The sequence below is a fragment of the Mycteria americana genome, chromosome 2 (assembly GCF_035582795.1).
Source record: "Mycteria americana isolate JAX WOST 10 ecotype Jacksonville Zoo and Gardens chromosome 2, USCA_MyAme_1.0, whole genome shotgun sequence".
Taxonomy (NCBI): Eukaryota; Metazoa; Chordata; class Aves; order Ciconiiformes; family Ciconiidae; genus Mycteria; species Mycteria americana.
In genome coordinates, this window is record NC_134366.1 from 117,124,673 (window position 1) to 117,145,879 (window position 21,207).

Below are 21,207 nucleotides of genomic sequence, written 5' to 3' on the forward strand. Positions count from 1 at the left end.
TTCATATTGCTTCTGTACCACAAGCCATTGCCTGTAGCTCTCTGAGCAGTGTATTGCTAAAGTAAAATATTTGCACACATATAACTATTACAATACTTTTTTTTTTCCTTTTGTGTGTATTGCCTTGACGGTAAGATTTGAGAAGGCAAAATAAAAATTGGGTCCAAACACCAATTGTTCTGTTTCTTTTGCTAGATGTATCTACGCCAGAGGCTGGAAGAAAATTAGTGGATGCCTCTGTAGTGAACGGTGGCCTGGCACCACAAGGAAAGCAGAATGGGGCCACACAAGTGACAGTACAACGCAAGAGACTTCTTAAGGCTCCCACGTTGGCTGAACTTGACAGCTCAGATTCAGAGGTAAAAAATCAGTACACAACTTGCTTCTCGATCTGTCAGAATTGAGCCTTATTCTTTAATTTGCTGAACTGATCAGCTGAGAAGTGACTTTGCAGATTATCGTCTGAATTTTCCATGACTGCTTTCTCAGCCCACAGAACTGAAAAAATATTAGATCAGACCTCAAAAATGAGAATATTCTTTTAAAAGGTTAAATGCTAATTTTGGCCTTAAACCCAGTATTGGCTTATTTTTCTAAATGCCCAGTATCTGTCCACAGTGTGTATGTAGCGATTATGCTTTTGGGAATGCAGGCAAATGTTTTGCACCCTTCTGGCACCCATGCAGGAGCTGTCACTAAAGGACTCAGATGTGAGGCCAGCTTCACTGTACCAGCTGTTAAATAAAGAGCATCAGCTGTGCCAGGGGGGTTGCAGTTTGGTGCAAATGTCAGTATGTTAGTTTGCTATGTAGGCTTGGGAAATAACAAATGTTTCACAGATAGGGATAAGCAAATACCACTTAGATGGAGAAACAAGATTTTAAAAAGCATAAAAAGGATAAAAGCTTAAAAAAACTCTCTAGCTTAAAAGCTGCATTATATATGATCCTCAAGAAGTACCAACACTACATCCTCAAGAATGAGCTTTGTCTTCTGGACCAGTAGTATTATTAATTGAGTCCAAAAAGTTTAGCTGTCTGGAAAGCACATGCAGGCAGGGTTTACTCACAGAGGCTAATTTTAGCCTGGGGAAGACAGTCTTCCCTGACTGTCTTTCTCTCTAGTAAATGGGGAAGGAGGGGTTTCCTGACAGGGCGCTTACAAAGGTGTCTAAGCTGAAAGATAGGAGGCTGGGGAGAAATATATGTGGGGAGAAATTTATCTCTTTGCTTATTTTCTTGATCTGTGAAAGGTTGGCCCTCTTTGTATTAGGGGTTATCCTATGGGTGACTTGTGTGGGTGCATAATTTGGTGCATCTATTCTGAAAGCAGGAGAGATTTGCATTCTGAAATCCCTCGGCAGTCTTTAAAATTACAATAGAGGCTATATGAGGTTTTGTTAATATGAATGAAGCTGGGCAGGATGCAGGAATATTAAGACCTGTCAAAGAGAGCTGGATCTTGAACTTACAGCTTCCCAGCTTGTAGCTCTGTGCATCCTGAAGCAAATGCAGCATGATCTTTCACATGGAAAAATGAGCAGAAGTCAGTAAAAGACAATTCTGTAAAGGGAAACGTGAAGTGATTCTTGTAGGAGGGAAAAATAAGATGTCTGACTGTGGCTATTGATTGGGGAATACTGTGTAGGCAAGCAAAGTCATACAGAATAAGCTTTGGAACGTACAGCAAAAGATAAATTGAAAATAAATCAGCCACATCGAACTGTCACAGAGAACAGAGGCTGTATTGGTTTGAGTCAACAGAAGTAGCTGGTGAAGCAATTAAGATTATTAAGATGCTCAGCAGAATACTGGTTGGGGCTCAGGAACAGTGCTAACGTATAAATAAACAAACTGAACGGAGTTTGGGTGAAATTTTCTGAGTTGACGAAGGGGGTGGGACATAGAACATTTGAAGAAAGTGAAGATTGCTCTGTCAAAATGTCTTATTTCTTTCCTGACTTTTACTTTGTATGTAACACACAGAAGAGCGTATGTGTTGTCCTGATTGCCTATAAATGACTCGGTCACCTCTTTGCCTGCAATTTGAATTGGGCTCAACCTATTTAGAGTTACTCACTGGGAGTTAAATTATGACTACGTTATGCCCTAAATTACAGGCTCAAATATCTGCACTGCTGAGTTGTGGACCTCCAAATGAGCTATGATGCAGACACATTTTCTTCCCCCTGCATCCTCTTTGTTCTTCTCTCAGCTGTGTTGTGATGCAGACTACGCCCCAACACTCAGTGTTGCCAGCCAGAGGTGAAAGGGAAGGTCTGATACAGCCCTACGCCCATTTGCTGGCAAGGATGAATATTGTACAAACCGTTCCTGCTTTCTGTCCTTGCTTTTTTTCTGCATCGCCGCTAGAATCACAGTTGCAGAGGGGGAGCAGGAAGTGCCATTTTGCTTATGGCTAAGAGAAGTAGCAATCTAATAGTGATTTTTGATACAGATATAAAAATGGTAGCTTCCTAATGAAGCTACAGCTGTCCAGACAAAAATCATGTCAGTAACATATTCAGATGTTTTAAGGTGATGCCTTTAAAGCTGCAGCTTTCTCAGTACATGTAACATTCTAATTGTTCAGTGCTCTGTGGAGAAGTGCGTAGTCCCAGATGCTGGGTTAATCCAACCTCAAATGTAAAATGTCAGATAGTCTACCATAATAGTCAACAGTTACTGCATTGATATGAAGAAATTCATATGATGGTTCATCAGTACTTCCTACACAGGATTTAATTTTCAAAAAAGCCTTCCATGTTTGAGAAATCGTAGGGCAGTAATAGCATTTTCAGTGCATGTGTTTGTGCACAGAAAAAGTACTTTGAAATGACAAACCAAGAATACCTGTTGTCCAAGTAGGATGATATGTCAAATTTAATGTACTCTTGGCTTCCATTCTCCCTGGGTTGGTTGTTTATACTTACTATTTTTTATACTTAGCCATTGACTCTGACAGTTAATTCCCTCTCATTCTTTAGAATAAGAATTGTGACTCCTGGAATCTTTCTTGTAGGTCTTTACCATAGAGAAGCCCCTTGCTCTCTATTTTTGTCCATTTTTCACTCTGTTTTTTTCAAGACTCCTAGGCCACTGGAATAGTCAGTGTTCATACATCACTAATGAAGTAACTAGAAATCTTTCACAAAAATGGGAGCAAGAGGAAGACATCTGTGTGTACCTCGTTTTGCAACACGTGACTGAGACATCATGTCTATCTCGAGTTCAGAAGGGGAATGAAGAATGGTCAATAGCTGTTTCTTTCCATTGAAAGGTGGCAATTAGCAAAATTAGATGGACATGTGAAACGTTTCTGTAATCCCTATTTTACAGTTTTACATTAAAATACATATAGGCTTTTGGTATTTTCAGTTGTGCGCCTTGTTTTGTCTCTCTCCTCTCTGTGCCAGTGTTTCAGACACAGGAAAAATGGGAGAAAAAGGAGAACAAAAAAACCCAGAAAAGCATGTAAATAAACTCATTGCATAGACCGTTGCTTGAATCATGATTCAGTCTTTTGTAAAACTACAGCATAAGATGCTGACAACTGAAGCACTTAGAATTTTTGGTGTGGACTAGGTAGGGTTCCACAGAACAAGAGACTTCTCTAGAGCAAGGATTGCTTGGATTGTGCTCCGGAGACAGGTGTTCCCCACCTGCTCCTCAGAAAGCCCTCTCTGAAGCCCTGGCTGCTCTTCATTCATAAAAATGAGCAGCACAGCACCATGGTTATATTTTTTCAATTCACAGCTTACTTAGTCCTTCATCTTAGCTTGTCAGCTTCTCTGGCAATGGGAAAGTAATATTCCACTCAGAAGAATTTGACTTCCACGAAGTGTAAAGTTTAGTAGTTCCCTTTGTACAGCGGTTATAGTCCTTCACAAAATTTAAATGTTTAACTCTAGACTTGTGAACACTGTTGCACCTCTTCTAAAGAACAGTGCATCCAATTGTCTTGCAAGTTCTCAAGCGGTCTTTTCAAGCAACCATGCAGCATGAAGCAGTGATATGCAAAGCTATCTGAGCTAGCTCTGTAGCTAAACTATACTGGTTTCTGGAAGTAAAACAGCTAATGTAGCTAAATGTGCTGCTCAAACTTCCCTACAAGCTTCCCATCACAACTGTTTTAGGGGGTCACACTTGATATGTTAAAGTGAATATATTGTTGTGGGATCTGAGCTGGTTTGAGTCCCTTTGCAGAATACTGTGTTGTGGCATATACGTGGGAACAGTATACATCACAGTGTCCTCACATACAGCGCATACCCTTGGGCTAAGCATAAAGTACAGCTCACCTAATGGGACTTTGTAGAGGCCTCTGTCCTGTGATGCACGATGCTCATTGAGGTGATCCTGCCAGCTTTTCTTTTCTGACTTGCTGTTACCAAAGAAGGCAATCTTTCAGCCAGTGGAGGTTTTCTTGCTTGCGCTTCACATAACTAAGGAAATCTGTGAGAGAGAAGCTCAGCCACTTGCTGGATTTTAGAGCACGTCACTTGTTTAATCTGTAAACCTTGACAACTTAGATGATGTAAGTCTCCTTGGTTAAAAGCATTCACATTACAGCTAAAGAGCATTCACACTCAGTCCTTCAACTCTGTTCCTTTGGGAGGCTCCTGTGATGATCTGTATCTTGCTGGTATCTGGTGGCTGAAGACAGACATTTTAGGTGAAAGCAAAGGATTTAATAGTTTGGGTAGCATAATGCTTCAGGTAGCTGAAAGGTGTGAGTCAAAGCCCGTTTCACTTTCATTCATCTTGCGGGAATTGCTCTTGGTTGTTGTGATGAAACATGCTTATATAATGAATGAGATTTCTTTTAAATACAGAATAAAGGAGAAATGCACCAGGATTAGTGATTAGAGAACAGTGCAGTGGAGATCAGATTAATTTCTCTTTACCTGAGTCACTTGTATGAGTGGCTCTTATTCCTTTGGAGACTAGAGAAATCCAAGCGCTGATTCCTTGCTAGTGTGAGATATAAAGTTGAGTCAATGTGTCTGCTGTAGCTGCAAATCCTTAGAAGTCCTTGAATACAATGAGGAAAATTAACAGGTTACAATGGATTCATGCACCTCTCTTCTGATCTTGTTCTTTCATGCAATAGCTAAATACACTGAATTCCAACCATGTACCATTTATTCCAGTTTCTAAAAAAACTGAGCGTTGAAAATTCCATTTACTCAGTGCTGTGTAGAGTCAATGCCTTTCTCAGGACTTCTTCTAGGGCTTTGAGTGATTGAATGGTGCAAAATACCTTTGATAGCTTGCAATTTCTGTGTGTTAAAAAGCAGTAAGAGAAGAAAAAACAATCCCTGAGGAATTCTGTTTCTTTCTCTTTTGCCACACAGGAGGAATCAGTGCACAAATCAGCAAGTAGCAGCAGCATCTCCCCCTCACAAGTGGAAGACCCCTCTCAGGAAGGCACCAGCAGCAGAAAAAGTGAGTTTTGACGAGAGAGCCCAGTGGCTGCTTTTACACACTTCTGTTGTCTTCTGTTCTATGAACTTTGCCTGAAACTTTTATAGAAAGCTGAAGCTGAGTGTTGTTAATGCAATAAATCTGTAAAGCTGAACCCTAGAACCTGCTGAATAGGTCAAATGTGATTAACAATTGGAAGGCATTAGCCTACACTATATGTGGATATCTTTGTGAAACAGAAGGCGGTTTCATATTGATATGGAACTGTAGAGGAAGTCAGAAGTGAATGGGGGGTAGTTTAGCTGTGCTCATCTCATAAAAGGATTTGTTGCTGCAGAAACACATTCTAACCTAAGACCAATTGAAATGTTTCCTGCATCTCTGTCACCACGGCAGTGAATATACATGTTTGAAAGACACATAGCAATCACCAGTATTTCTCGTAAGTACTTACTGGGAAGAGGGGAGGATCTGTTCTTTTTTTTCAGGAACAGTATTGTAGGCTTTAGTGTGTAACAATATTTTTAATTTGTTTCAAAGTGTTTCAGTTTCACTGGAAAGGTTTTGATGATCTTAAAGGTCTTTTCCAACCTATATGATTCTGTGATTCTGTAATGAAACATGTAATATGTGTATGTATTTTCTGTGCACGAAGGTGAAATAAGTAGAATAAGCCAATACCCCGAAACACCGAATTTATATACAATGGTAACTGGACAGTAGCATGCCTATATTTGCTAGTTTTATGAGTATTCCTACTCTCTCAATCTGGAAAATGTCATGAATGTGATACCTGTCTTGAAGGTGCTCTGAGTATGGTTGTGTAACTTCAGCCACCAATAGTGGGAATTCTAGCAAATCAGTGGCTGGTTTAAGTACTGAGCGATGTTATCCAACAGTCTGTCTTACAAGACCTATTTTTTTTATACTGGTTGAATCTTTAGTGCCTCCAAAGTTCTTGCCCATATCATCTACACCACAGCCTGAGAGACGGCAGCCACCTCAGAGACGACACTCCATTGAAAAGGAAACACCAACCAATGTGAGACAGTTCCTACCACCTTCAAAACAGAGCTCCAGATCACTTGTAAGTGGAGTGGGTGGTAGGAGAGAGAAAAAGAGGCATGCTAAGAGTATAATGAAAATTAAAACTTGGCTTCAGTGTGATTAGAACTTGACTCAAAGAAAACTCAATTCAGAAACAGCCCTTGGCTACTAAAGACGTTTTGAAATCAAGATTTGAACTTTGTCTCTCTAGCATATTTATCCAAAATCCCAGGTACAGGTGCCTCAGAAAACATTTGCACTTCGATTAGGACTCTGAGTAAAGCCACGTGCCTTGATTTTATTTCAGAATGTTACCGAAACAGATGAACTTCATCTTACTGATTTTCCATTTGAATAGAGACAATTCCAAAGCAGTGGATCTATTTTGGGATTTGGGGGATTTTTTTAGTTCTTGGAAGTATTTTAGTTAATGGCTGAATGAACGGAATGGTTTCTTTTCTTCCCACCTTAAGAACTTGTGTGGTAATGTTTATACATGTGAAAGCTCTTTCAGTAATCCAAATCAAGGTTTGTCTATGTTGCTTTGTTGAAGTTACTGAGGCAAAAACCTGTATTACTGCTTGAAAAGAAAGTACAGTACATTTGATCAATTAGCTTTAATTGAGAGCTGTTTTCCAACAGAGTATAAACAGCAAAGGGTATGAAATCCTCATTCTTTTATGCTGACATACTGATTAGTGCTTTGTAATTTCATGCAGGCTATGTTCCTTGTCTCTTTTCCTGCTAGCAGGGGTTCGAAGTATGCCCCATGAGGTGCTGGTGAATAGAGAAATCGATAAACACATCCTAGTTTTGAAAGGAAGGGAATATTCACTCACCCTGTTTTGTAGTGCAGTGGTATTAATGGGCATTGAAGAGTGTTTTTGGTGGCCAGGAACCAAACCTATTAGGTGATGAAGTTGAAGGGCAACAAGAAAATAATCTCCAAATATTCCCACAACCTGCTTCCTCCTCTTCTTTTCAGAGGGTCTGCTGGATTATGTTTATTATATCCTTCCAAGTAGAATGTAGTTTCTCATTCCAGGTGAAGGTCAGGTAGTAGCATGTTGATAAATGCACAACACAAGTAGCCTTCTTCTGCCAAAGTGAACTTGGAGCAGAACATACTGCACCAGAACCGAGCTGGAGGGTTCCTTCAGCATGCATTTGAAGACACTGTCATATAAAGTGGACTGCCCTGTCATCGCCTGCTGCACTCACTATATGTGGAAGCACAAGCTTTATTTTCTGATAGGTCCAGAGTCATTCACAGACATATTGTTTAAAGGGAGGAGGGGAGAAAGCATTATATGTTATAGTGAGGCATTTTCTCCATTACGCTTTTAGTATATCTAAATATGTTACATCATAATACTGATCTCATGTCATGTATTTGAGAGGATCATGTAACTTAAAAATCTTATATATGAGGCCATTATTTTAAATAGGTCAACCAAGTTCTTAACAGGACTTTTTGACCACATATGTATTTTCCTTCTGTCAGTCTGTTCACTGGCGTATGCCTAGAAAGATATATAAAAAAGAAAACCATTGCAGAAAAACTAGTTCAATTATTCCACTCCCCCTTAAAAATACTAAAGGAAAAAGGGAGAAAAAGACATTAGATAAGTCAGGCTAATGTGGGAACACATGGGAAAAGTTTTACTAGTTTCTTTTGTGCTTGGGGGTGTTTGGGTTGGGTTTTTTTTTTAATCTTCAGAGCACTGTCACCTAGCTTGGTTTTGGCTATGAGGTGAGAAAGAAGGAAAATCAGTAGTGAAATGATGTTCTGTTAATAAGCACCTATTTTATTTGATGCCTAGAGAGCTAATTCTTTAACTTGGCAATAGTGCCCTCTAGGGTGTGACAGACACTCGCACAACACTTTTGTTTTTAGTTTTGGTAGATGGTTTCTGATATGCTGGCACTGGCCCAGTTCCACGCTTTGGCTTACTGCAAGTCTTTCCTGCTCCGGAGAGATGCCAGCTTCTTTCAGTAGCTGCGCCAGATGCTGCATATGTAACGTTGCCATTCCTGGAGTGAACGCTTCTCAATAAGTGTAGAATATTATTTACTTTTTATTTGACTTCACGCTTCTTCATCCCTTCCTCCAGGATTGATGGAGTCTCATTTCTTATCACCTGCTCCTGTGACCGCAGTTTCTCTTCAAGGTGAAAGAGACCTCGTCAATAAATAGCCCTCAATGCCAGTGAAAACAGGCAGGGGTTTGCTACAGTCTTTTAGCAGGATTAGCAAGGAACTGGTCTGTCTTGCATACTAACGATGGTTTTGTGAACTGGCATCTCATCAGAGTTAGACCTAAGTAGGTGGGGAGGGGAAACAAACTTGGAAAAATGCCAAACACAGTCCTTTTGATATGTCACCCTACCAGTGCTACATGGAAAGGCAGGGCAGCTCAGTGATTTTGGGGGGGTCAGCCCTGGTGGTGTGCTTGCTGTAGTGAGCTGACTTGGTGCTTAATCAGTGAGATGAAGCCAGTGCCCTAAGATGTACATATGGATGCCTTTGTAGTCTGTTTGCTTTTTTAATTTTTTTTTTTTTTCATGACCCAGAGGACCAAAGCTAATGGTTTCATTTATACACAGCATTTGCTTCTCTGCTTCCTATCTATTGTTCAGGTTCCTAGGATAACCAGTTTATTTCCAAGGATGTCTTTCAGACCACTTTTTTCAACTATGCAAACAGCTTCTCTGCTCAGCTCTCATCCCGTTGAAGCAGCCATGTGTGGGGTGGCAGGGGCTATGTACTATCTCTGTGAGAGAGCTTTTGCCAGCAGGTGGAAATCCGCAAAGGTTTGCCTCTTTTTGCTGGCTTTGGAAATCACCTTCACCAGCATGTTCCCTCCTAGGGGAGCACTTCCTAAGCTGTGGCAAGAATTAAAGCTTAGGCTGGGACATTGCACCTGATTGACATTGATTTCAGTGTGTGTAGGATATTTGTGTATCTTCAATCACCTCACGGGGAAAAGAAATCAGTTCTGAAAGGACAGCAAACTAAAAATGCAACATCACAAGATTATCAATGGGACAGACCTTAAATGTTACAGCACATGAAGATCCTGCAGCAAAAATCCAGCAAAACTATTGTAATCCTTGGACTATGTTGAAAAGAATAAGGTTTTGTGTTTCTAACAAGATACAGTATGTAGAATGGAAGGGCATTTGCAATCTCTTTTACTTGAAAACCTACATATGGTTTTGGTCCTCAGCACACTTACGTATCAGAACTTGCAGAATAACTAATAGCTATGTACTAGGGAAGGCAAATCCACCGAAAAGAAAAACTGATTCATTTACCCCTACATAGAACTGAACATGAATAATTTAATTTTTTCCTTCTTTTTCTTGTCCCAACCAATAAGTGAAAGTGTGAAACCTGTTGCAGGAGAGTTTATAGTTGAGATATCCAGCTGACTTCTTAGAAACTTTTAGTCTGCAAAAGCAATGAGAGTTTAGAGTGCTTGACTAATTGTGAATTGCAGAATTTAGAGACCAGTCTGGCACTTGTTCTATTGCAGTTTACCAGGGCAGCTCATTTGAATGCCTAGTGACATCCTTTAATGAGAAGTTTTACAAGGAATATATTAGTGTAAAAATGTGTTAGTCATAAGGACCTATTATGTGTGTGTATGCTGAGAATGACCTACAAAGCACTTTATTCCACATTATGGATATATAATTCTTACTACCTGCTTTTCCTGAGTAAAAAAAATTACACATATACACCTTCAGCTATTACGGTGTATATAATAAGATTGCACAGTCAAAGTGTTAAGCCAATTCTCATGCGGATCATGGAAACTTCAAGTTCAAAATAGTATTTTTAAGTAAGATTTTTTTCCCTTTAAAAATAAGAATACTGACTCGCCTTTAATAGTGAAATGAGTATTGAGTACAATTCCAGAAAATCAAGACCATTCAAACCACATTTTGCCTTTAGTATGTTCTGTTGTATGCAAGTGTTGCAGAGAGCTGAAGTTCTCTCACTTGGAGCTGCCTAACTTGGGTGCAGATTATTGTTGGAAGTTTGAGCAATAACTCCAAAGCATCATTGTTTAATGAAGTTTAGTCAGCACTTAGTGTAATTTTAATTAATTTCAATGCCTTAGAGCTAGTGTTGAAACAAAACATTTTCTCATGTACTTATTTCTATTCCAAAAAGGGGAAAAAAAAAATCAAGCCGTTTTCTGAAATCAGCATAATATTTATCTTTCATTTAATGTTGCATTAACATTTTGTTGTCCTTGTGTAACCTCTGGAATTAAAACATTAGCATTTAAACATGTGAACATTTTCTATGTTTCCCCTGTTGCCTGCTAGCTAATTCTATTTGCTTTAGTGATAATCATTTTCAATTGGTACAACAACAGGCCCACACTATTCCCCTAGTACCTGCTCTACACCTATAGCAGATCCGCAGACTTTCTTCAAAGGAGCAATATTCCCTGACGTCATCGTTCTGTAAATTAAAGGAATGGGCGTTCATGAGGGGGAAGGAAGAGCTTCAAGTAAGAAATGTATTTCTAAGGGACTTAAAGCTCTGATTGATTACAAGCATTCAGTCAGCCTCATTCACCTTGGACAGTTTCTCTCAGTCTCCCACGATGCAGAATCGAGGGTTTCGCTGGCATTGTGTGCATCACGCTTTCCCACCCACTTCCTCTCCCGGCTCGCCCCAGCCTTCAGCCGTGCTTTCTCCATAGCGAGGCAGTTGCTATGGGAAGAACCCAGAATGAAACGCTGAGAGCTGTAAAGTTGCTCATAAGGAACAGAAGTTATTTTGTTTTGGCTGTGCAGTTTTACACCTCAGAGCAAATTGCAGTTGCTTTTGACGTAGTTTGTTCTTTCCAGAAAACTATACCCCAAAGATTCTATACCCCAAAGGTTTAGCTGGCAAATCTAACAAAGTTAACTCAATTCTAGTCTTTTGTGGGGTACTTTAAACAGAGTGAAGTTTCTTTGTGTTCCCTTTCTAGATAGGTAAGACAACAGTTTTTAAAAATGTGGTGGTTCCTAAATGCTAATGTTTCCAGGTCTGCAACGTAGAAAGATTTTCTTTTTAATCTAATGGAAAGACAGAGCAGACCTCTGAGTACGTGGAAATGGAGCATTTCACTACTAATCCGATTCATCACTTCAATTTGTAAACGAGATCTCCAAACTGTCAGCCACGTCTTTGTATTTGCAGGAGAAATTCCCTTCATTTATTCAGAGAGCATTACATGTCATTGTCATTACCGCACAGTAGCCCCTCTGGGCTGACTGAAAAGGTTCACTAAGCATAAAGCGATGGGAGTTCCCACAGAGGTTTCTGTCTTTCTGTTGGAAATGTATAATCAACTACAAGGCTGGATTACAAATTGGGTTGGTGCTTTTTATTCTCTGGTACCAAATTCAGGAGTTCTCTACTCAATATTCTCCTAAATGCTGTAATACAGAACAGACGCAAAATTTTATAAGTGTGAAGTTGTGGTGTTAGTCTCTATTTGAGTCTCTGCTATTAATAATGCACCACTGGGTAACCAGTTCCCCTGCTTTACATTTGACGATTATTCTATAAAGCTTAAATTGCTGCTGTTACTTTCCTGGGGCAGAAAGGAGAACTTCTCTGCCTGAACTGCAGGAACTTTTTGTAGTCTTGGTGGGATTCTTATCATGTGAGCACCAAGATGTGGTACCACTGAATAAAAATTTCTGCTAGAATGGGCTACTAACAACTTTCCTTGGCCACTCTGGGCACCACAAAGTCTCAGAGAAATTGCGTGTCTTCAAACAATATACTTAGTAGTAATACCATCTGCCAAATTACCTTTTCCCTTTCAAATTACAAAACTGAACGTCGATTGGCTTGAAACAAATCCTCGTAATAAAAGACAAACAGAGAGAAGAGTCAAGTGGTTTGAGGAGGAAAGATGAAAACTGTCATTGTTGTGAAGGCTGAACATCAGACCATTTAGATCACACTTACGCAGTCTCCGATGGTTTGAAACTCATGTGATGCCCATGAATGAGCCGGTGCTATTCCAGTTTGAAGGGAGAAACCCTCTATTTCTGGAGTTACTAACCAGGTGGCTGGTTGTCTAGGTTGAAGTCTGGAAGAAGCCATTTGGCTTTGAAATAATACAGTTTTTTTGGCTTCCAGGAGGAGTTCTGTTACCCGGTGGAATGTCTGGCTCTGACGGTGGAGGAAGTCATGCACATCCGTCAGGTGCTGGTGAAGGCGGAGCTGGAAAAGTACCAGCAATATAAAGATGTCTACACTGCTCTCAAGAAAGGAAAGGTAGGGCTGGGTCTGTGAGCCTCCGAAGCTTCTTAAGGGAGGCCGGTCACACAAGCCTCCCATTTACACATTTGTTTCTTACCCTGTATTGGAGAAAAAGAAGGAATATCCACCAAACTCCCCCTAAATGTATACCATATGGGTCAGCTTCCTTGAATTATGTGCAGAAACATCAAAACTTTTCATGGAAATACCTTATTTGTTTAGATTGTCTATAAAAATGCAGTAGCCTTTGCAATTATTAGAGCGTATCTGTATGTGTCTGTTTTAAACTTCATTGACTGAAGTGATTTCTGTCCCCATGCCTTCTGCAGTATTGCTTAGCATTTCTATTCCAGAAAGTAGAATTACAGCTAGCAGTAGGAAATTACAACAGGTTTTTCATACGAATCCTCGCTATCAAGCAAAGAGGGAATGAAAGCCTTCAGAGAAGTCAGACAACACGTGACCCCAGAAGGAGGTTTAATATTAGAGAACCCATTAACTAACACTTTTTTTCAGTAAACTGCAGATTGGGAATTGGTATTTACCAGTAGAAGCAGTGTCCTTTTCTCCCACTTTTGACTTGTGCTTCTTGAACACCCCCAGCAAGTTTATTTTGACTTCACAGTGTATTTTACCTACAGGCCTACCCGTGTCTAGTATGCAGATTTAATTTAAAGATTTAATACATTTAAGGCAGAGGGACAAGAATCTTAAAATGTCATTCATTAGATTCACTGTTGCATATCATCATGATATATAAAGCTTAGTAATGAGCTTTTATCAAATCTCAAGTTGATGCTTTAATTAATTTACCCCACTATTAAAATTGTTCACTTTTATTTCTAAACAAATCTATCTAGCATCACCTGAGTCTTTGGATCTCAGTATGTCATCTTTTGTCTGACTGCAAAACTTCTCATTGTTCAATGCCTTTTCTTCCTAGAAATGTTCTTAAGCTGTGATCCCTACCTCCTCTGAAAAAACTGAATAGATGGGATTTATTATTCCACTATAAAGCAGGTTTTCCTCAAGTAAGATTGTTATAATAGCTCTTTCCTGCACCTCCTCTAGTTTTCAAGAACATAGGATTGGAAGAAAATCATCAAATGTTATCAGAGGCAAAAACTTTGTGTCCTAGAACCTGACCCAGATGGTTAGGAACAATTTCCAGCCTAAATGTATTCATGGCTGAATTTATACCCATTTGTTCTTGTGTTGTAACAGTTACCCTTCCTTCCTGCTGTTACTCTTACTTTCCCATTGCTTTTTTGCGTAGTAATGATATAAACATCAGTGAGGGAGGAGTAAAAATAAGTTAATAATTAACTCGCAAGTATTTAATTTAGGTAACAAATTCAAGGAGTATTTCTAAATATATAGAGATACAATTCTGGGCCATTCTTTTCAATATCATCTTAGAAGTATGGACCCCAGAACTGGATGTAGTACTGCAACTGTGGTCTCATTGATGGGAACTGATAGATTAAGCCATTATTGTGTGGGACTTGCCTAACATTGTGGACTCTGTTCTTCTTTTAGCTCTGCTTTTGCTGTCGAACAAGAAGGTTTTCTTTCTTTACCTGGTCTTACACTTGTCAGTTCTGTAAGAGGTAAATATTTAATATCTTTTAATAAGTGAGTACCGTTTCAGAGGGGAAAATACTGATTTATACGTTAGAAACCCCCAAATGTTTCCGCTGCATAGTGTTGATTTTTGTTTCTGTAACAGTCGAGGTTAAAAAAAATTATGCAAAACCAGATCCTTCCTAAGTGACAGAATTGCTTCTTTGGACTGAAACTAAAAGGCTAAAAGTGGCTAAAAGTAGGCTAAAAGTGAGAGAAACACTCATTTGTTCTTTTATGCTTATGGGAGAGTGCGATGGAATTTATTGAAACTCCCCAATCAACACTTCCATAGTCTCTGTTGTTGCAGAAAACATTTCAAGGCAATTTACCTTTTGTATTATTTTTGGATTATTGGTGGGTGGAGAAGGGAAAAGGAATAATTTGCAGGCAAAATAAAAAATTTTAAGTTGAACAGTGAGACAATAAGTCTGGAGATGTATGGAATCACTAATTTATTGTGTCACTTACCAAAGGAGGTTTCTTTAGAGGAAAAACAGCTATTCCTTTTTTCTTTTTCCTATTTTTTAATTTAGCTGTAGTTCTTGTTTAGCATTTCTCCTTGCTTTTGGCTTCATGTTCTGATTGAAGTTATTACATTGAAGAAGCTTTAAAAATAAAAATGTTTGTTTAAGGGAAGGATGGGGGAGGATTCTAACTCCTGGAAACATCTCTTATTCTTGATTTAAATGTAATTTTGCCCAATGAAGTGATTCATGCTCTTGCTTTCTTACGCAGGCCTGTATGCTCGCAGTGTTGCAAGAAAGTAAGTAAACTAACTTATGGTTAGACCCTTTCTAAAAAGCTATAAGCTTTGTAATGATACTGCGTGTTCCTTCTGCTATTCTCACAACAGATGCGGTTGCCATCAAAGCCATATTCTACTCTCCCCATCTTCTCGCTGGGACCTTCAACCTTGCAGAGAGGAGAAAGTTTTATGAGGCCAGAGAAACCCTCTACCAGTCACCACCGATCGCTGCGGAGCATGTCCAGGTGAGAAACAACCCTGGCTCACATGTGTCTATTGGAAATGCTTCCTAACTGTTTCCTCTTGAGTTATCAGTCATTAATTACTGTCTACCTGTTCTGTAGTTGTCAATGTCTCTAATGCTTGTAGTAACTTTTCTGAAGCCTGAAAATCCACGTCTCTTCCACTCGTTGCTTTGATTTACAGAAATAGCAATACGAACAGCGTGTCTTAAACCTTTTTCACATTACAGGTGAAAACTAACATGAGTCTGGGACAACTGTATTTCTGTAGCACCTCTGCAAAAATATCCTCAGCATCTCTTTTTCTGGTGTGAATAGACTCTCCAGAGATAAATCTCACAGTCTAGAATCACTCACTGAATGGGAATTCAGTGATGTCTTGCACAGGTTTATCTTTTTTTTTTTTCCTAATTTTTCTAATTCTTATTTTCACCTCTTTTTTTCACTTTGACATTATGAAGTTATCTACTGGTTTTATATCTTATACAGAGATGGTTGGCAAAGTTAATCCGAGAAATTAAACATAAAAGAAGTGCTTCTTTTCGAGGGGATCTACAGTATAAACCCTCTGCATAAATCACTAGTGCTATGATGCTGTGTCAAATTAGCCAAACACATCATCTGTTTATAGTTATTAGGAAGGTTGTTTTTGTCAAGGTAAATGGTACACATGCCCTCAGTTAGTGACTCTGCAACCTTGCTGAACCAGGCAGAAGCTGTCCTCTCCAGTGTTTGGTCTCCTGGTGTCATTTTTGGGGCAGGAGAAAGGAAGATTTGAATCAAGACCGTTCTGATGTGCTGTTTCCTGAAGGCGTCTCTTGGGGCCCGCTGCCATGCTGCTAAATAATGTGACAGGTCCTGCTCTTTTGCCTTTCAGGTTGACCTCAAGGTCCAAATCTGTGGATAGGTCACATGAAGAGTTTCCCAAAGAATTAATGGAGGACTGGAGCACGATGGAGGTGTGCGTGGACTGCAAGAAATTTATTTCAGAAATCATCAATTCAAGCCGGCGCAGCCTATCTCTGGCCAACAAGCGAGCCAGGTTAAAAAGGAAAACGCAGTCCTTCTACGTGTCGTCACCAGGAACCTCTGAATACTGCCCCTCTGAAAGGACTATCAATGAGATCTGAGCCTTGTGCCTTTTTCTTTGCTTTTGTCTTCATGAGGTCATCATCCATGAGCAAGGTCACTGAAACTGGATTATCATTCCGTTGCTTTGTTTCACTTGACTGGCTTGAATTTGCATTAGATCACAGGATTTCCTACTCCAATGGTTCCCAGAGATGCAGAACGCTATGTTTAGATCTGTGCAGAATGATACGCAACGGGTCAGCTGCTCACGCTAGAAGAAGAAAATCAATAGTTTGAAATTGTTGCCTCTTTTGTATGTGTGTGTTGAAACTAGAAAGCCTTTTCTTGCTTTCAATTTTTTTTTAACCATGCTTTGAATCATTTTTCAGGAGATGAGCTGAAAACATACATTTAATGGAGAACCAAATCTAACAAAGTGTCAGTGTTAGCACAGCAGCAAACAGTAAGTCATATTGGCATTACCACCTTAGTAATGCTCACGTCCCAGTTGAAACAGCAGAGGGTTGTATCGCACACCAGACACCGAGTGTGAGCGACTGTGGTCAAAACCATCTTTCTTTGAACTGTTTTGGTTGCTCTGAGATCAGGGTTCAGCACGGGACTTGACGATGTCTGTGTCCTAGGGCAAAATACACGACGAAGCTCTTCGCCCGTGTGGTTGGCCATTCCCCTGAGCTGCTGTACTTTTTAAGCCTTAGTGTACTTCTCAGTGTCTCCTGAGCAGGTTTTAGTAGTTTACTTTCTATCTTGAATGTATGATGATGACTACTAGAAGCAGTGAATTTTAGTAGTAGACAGAGTTGTACAGTTTATGGGGAGGATGGGAAATAAGGGAGGCTTCTACTTTTAACTGAATACCTGTAAAGTTGTTCTCATGGTTACTCAGAGAAAACGGTGGGTAAGGTGTACATTTGTATTATAATGGAGCACACAAATACTGCTATAGTTATGTCTGACAGCGTATCCACTGATAACCCCATTTTTTCTGGGGTTTATAACTTGGCTGTAAAAATTCGTGTTCTGCTGAAATTTGGGACAGTGCTGTCTCAGATTGGGAGCAATCTCTCTCTTTTTTTCTTTTTTTCATTCTTTTTCCCTTTTTAATTCACTCATGAAAGAGTGCTAGACTGGTTGTTTAGAAGTTCCAACAACGTTACAACGTTAACTGACATCTCATGCTTTTTTGCACTTTTTTTTATATTCAAAAGACTTTTTTTTTAATTCAAACATAGCCAGAGTGCAGTCAATAGTTTGGGGCCAGATCATTTTGGTATTTAAAAACAAGCTAACATAGCCAAGTTATTAATACTTGAAAATCAACTACTGTAACTTTTTCATAAATTTTTTACTACCCTGAGGCATATTTAATATCTATATAGCAGTGTATTGTAGAATGACATAGCAGAAAAGTTTCAGATCTATTTATTAACATTTCTATACTTCGGATTAATGAGAGATACCTCAGAACTGCTCCAAAGTAGCTGGGACTGGATTTCTGTAACATGATTTTAAAGATGTATTAATCAAAACAGATTCTCCTGTCCAAATCTCGTGCATTGAAAAGCCCAAGAGAAGGCAGACTGCCCCGCCAGCCCTGGTAAGGCACGGTGCCGAGGCCGCGGGGCACCAGGGCTGGTTGGCTCCCATGCGGTAGCTGGGCTGCAGTCCCACTGCGGGCTGCCTCCTGCTGCCCAGGGGAACAAGGCTTCCCCTTCAAAGTGTATTTGCATGTTACATTGCAGCCTTTGGAGCAGCCACTCATATAATATGTTTTAAGTTGATTTGAAAAGCACATGCAAAAGTCTCCTTAAACCTTCCCAGGGACTCATCCATCCTTATTTTTCTTTAAACGCCCCCTTGGAAAATGAAAATTTTTGCATAGGCAGAGCTTATTGAAATAATGTTTTTAATTTTTTCTGAACCAACGCGAACAGGAAAAGCAGGGCTCAAGGCTAGCTCTCCCTCTTAGCTGTCCCGTGTAAGGTCAGCTGTCATGGCCCTCTCCTCGGGGTACCTCTGGAAAAGGGTCTTGCATGTTAAAGCACCTGGAGTACTGGCGTGGGATAAGGACGTAGGAGTGCCGGAGGTGAGCAGCACAGACCGGCTGATTTGGAAGGTCTGCTGTTGCTGGGAGGGTTGCCTGATCTCAGTCACATCAGCACTTTTTCTTGTTTCTGTGCCAAAACCAGGCCGTGTGTTTGCTGCACAGTGCATCAGGAAAACTAGACTGAAAGAAATGCATGATATCTTACTTTGCATCTCCCCTGTTGTTCTCATTTTCTCCTGGAAGTGCCCCAGCCACACATTACAATCGCTCAGTCCTCTGCTCGCAGTCCTCTTCCCTGGCACCCTCAAGCCACTGAGGTGCAGGGTATCCAGCGTGTTTATTTTCCTCTTTGAGAGGGATTTAGGACGTTGCAGAGCAGGCAGGTTCAAGGACTAAGTAAATCCTGAGTGTGCAAAGCGAAATGAGTCCCTCACGGCATGCCTGTGACCCCCTCCACCGTGGCAGTGTCTGGGGCGGCTCTGGGGAAGCAGCAGACCCTCGCGATCCGGCCTTCGCCTTCCCGGGATGCCCAGCAGCCCTTGGCTCGGGCCAGGCTCTGCTGCGCTGGGCAGGGTGCAAGTACCGAACAACAACGCGGTGGTTCTACAAACTGCTCCATGTTGCTCACGCAGAGCTGCCGTGGGGCAGGGCCTGGATAACCTCCCTTTTTCCTGGGAAAAAAACCCTCCCGGCTGCTGACACACGCTGTGGCAGCCTGCAGAAAACGTGGTGCGGGAGGGCTGCCTCTCCCCTTCCCTCCCATGCCTTCCCCTCTGCCACAGTTGCTCCACATTATCCTGGCATTTCATTCCACAAAAAAAAAAAAGCAGTGGGTTGGTTTGTCACGCAAAGCCTGAAGGAGCTCTGTTGCCTGGATCTCTGCGGAGTGGGCTATTTTTAGCTTTCCATCTCGCTGCTTGCGCTAGCATCCCAAATCCACTGCAGCCATTTGCCTGCGCACCCCGCGGTGCTGCCCAGCATGTCCTATTTACGGTCTGAACTTCACATTAGCGTCAGAGGATGAAATCAGAATCTTGTAAATATGTGTAATATATTTATTAATATTTAGGAAGTCTCCATCAATCATGCAATGGGAATTGACTTTCCCATGATGTTTTAAAAAGGAAATGAGTCTTATTTATATGTGTGTTGGCTATTATCTTTATTAGAGTTAACGCTTTCAGCCCCCTAATATATTTTGCACTCCATAGGCATTTTAGAGTGCACCACTGCTGAAAAGAATGTGGGACTAGCACAGTGAGCTCCCTTCCATGAATTTTTAAAATCTTCTGATTTTTTTTTTTAGCTTTATTAATATGCCTGAGGTCTGTTTAAATATATCATAGGAGACCCAAGGAGTTAAAAACACCACTGGCAGCATCGGTCTTGTTGGTTTGTATGTGAACCTGGTTGTGGAGAATTCAAAACCAGCTCTGCCTCACGGCGGCGATGGAGGCAGCGAGCAGGCCTTTGCTGCAGCTCTCAAACCTGACCTTTCACAAGTTCACGGTGACAGTAGTGCTTTGGGGGTTTGTTGGTTTTTTCCCCCTTTCCCCATTACTTCCTTTATACAGGGAGGGGTGTTACCTGGTGAAAATAAAATGCCTTGCCATTATAGCCCTTGTCTGTGTTAATTATTCATGTGGAAGCTGATTTAAAGGTTCTGTCTCTCTCCTTTTCTTTTTCATGCTTTTATAGTTTTGTAAGATCAGTCAGATGTTTCTTTTGGCAAAGAACTGTTACTGAAAATGATTGAATAACAGCTGAACACTGGCTGGGCTGCACGAAGGGACGGAAACATGTCGAAGTACTCTCAGAATAGCAATAAAACTGCTTGTGTAACCCCAGTGATGTGATCAGCACCTAGTCATCATTTCGAGACAATCCTTCTGTTACCAACGTGTTGCTACTTCCAACACTGATGGTCTGTAGCTGAGGTGCGCTTGTCCTGCATGTAGTACAGGCTTTGGGAAATCTCCATCCCTCATCTTTGGGAGAGAAATAAATGCTGGCAGTCTTCTGGAGAGGTTTTTGAATGACTGGGTTTAGTTTTTAAACCAGAAGCGGAGAGAACATTTTTGTCACAACTGTTATGTTGTTCTCTCTTTTCTTTCAAGCTCCCCTTTTTCCCCAGGCAAGTTCAGCATCAGCTTCCATGGTTAGTTACTGGCTGCATGCTGTATAGGTTAAAACTAATTTAAAAGCTCCAACTTTAGACTCCTGGTTGCTACCTTCACGCTTTACCTCATCCTGCAGCTCTGTACATCTTTTAGGAATATGTCTTACGAGCTCAGTCTCATCTGTGAAAGTGACAGCACACAGGCATGAGGGAAAGGTGCTGCGACTGTACGCTCTGGTGCTACGGCATATGGATTATGTTAATGTTACCATAAAATTTTATAGTATTTCCATGTTGATAACTTGGAGCTGCTCTGGTTTATTTCCTCTTTTGTATGTGTGTATCTTAGGGCCAATCTGAGAATGTTTATGTATATTGATTCCAGCTATAAAGATCTGTTTTGTTGGTTCTGTCTGATTTTTACTACTGTGTTTCACATTTTTTGGGTACCTGCAGTTACTATTCACCAAAACTCCCTGGTAGAAAACAACCAGAGAGGGGCATTAGCTCAGCCTGATCTGATACACAGAGACACAGAACCCATCTCCTGACACGTAAGCGTAAGTTCATGAGCATTG

At 40.6% G+C, this 21,207-nt stretch overlaps 1 protein-coding gene across 1 annotated transcript in view; it reads left to right on the plus strand.

Moving 5' to 3' along the window:
* Positions 1-21,013, plus strand: part of SPIRE1 (spire type actin nucleation factor 1) — a 133,970-nt gene extending 112,957 nt beyond the window's left edge. The window contains exons 9-16 of the mRNA XM_075494332.1: positions 196-359; positions 5,357-5,447; positions 6,371-6,513; positions 12,636-12,773; positions 14,298-14,368; positions 15,120-15,147; positions 15,238-15,374; positions 16,249-21,013. Of these exons, the coding sequence (XP_075350447.1) occupies positions 196-359; positions 5,357-5,447; positions 6,371-6,513; positions 12,636-12,773; positions 14,298-14,368; positions 15,120-15,147; positions 15,238-15,374; positions 16,249-16,501 (1,025 nt within the window). The 3' untranslated portion in view covers positions 16,502-21,013. The remainder of the gene's footprint in view (positions 1-195; positions 360-5,356; positions 5,448-6,370; positions 6,514-12,635; positions 12,774-14,297; positions 14,369-15,119; positions 15,148-15,237; positions 15,375-16,248) is intronic.
* The last annotated feature ends 194 nt before the right edge of the window (positions 21,014-21,207 follow it).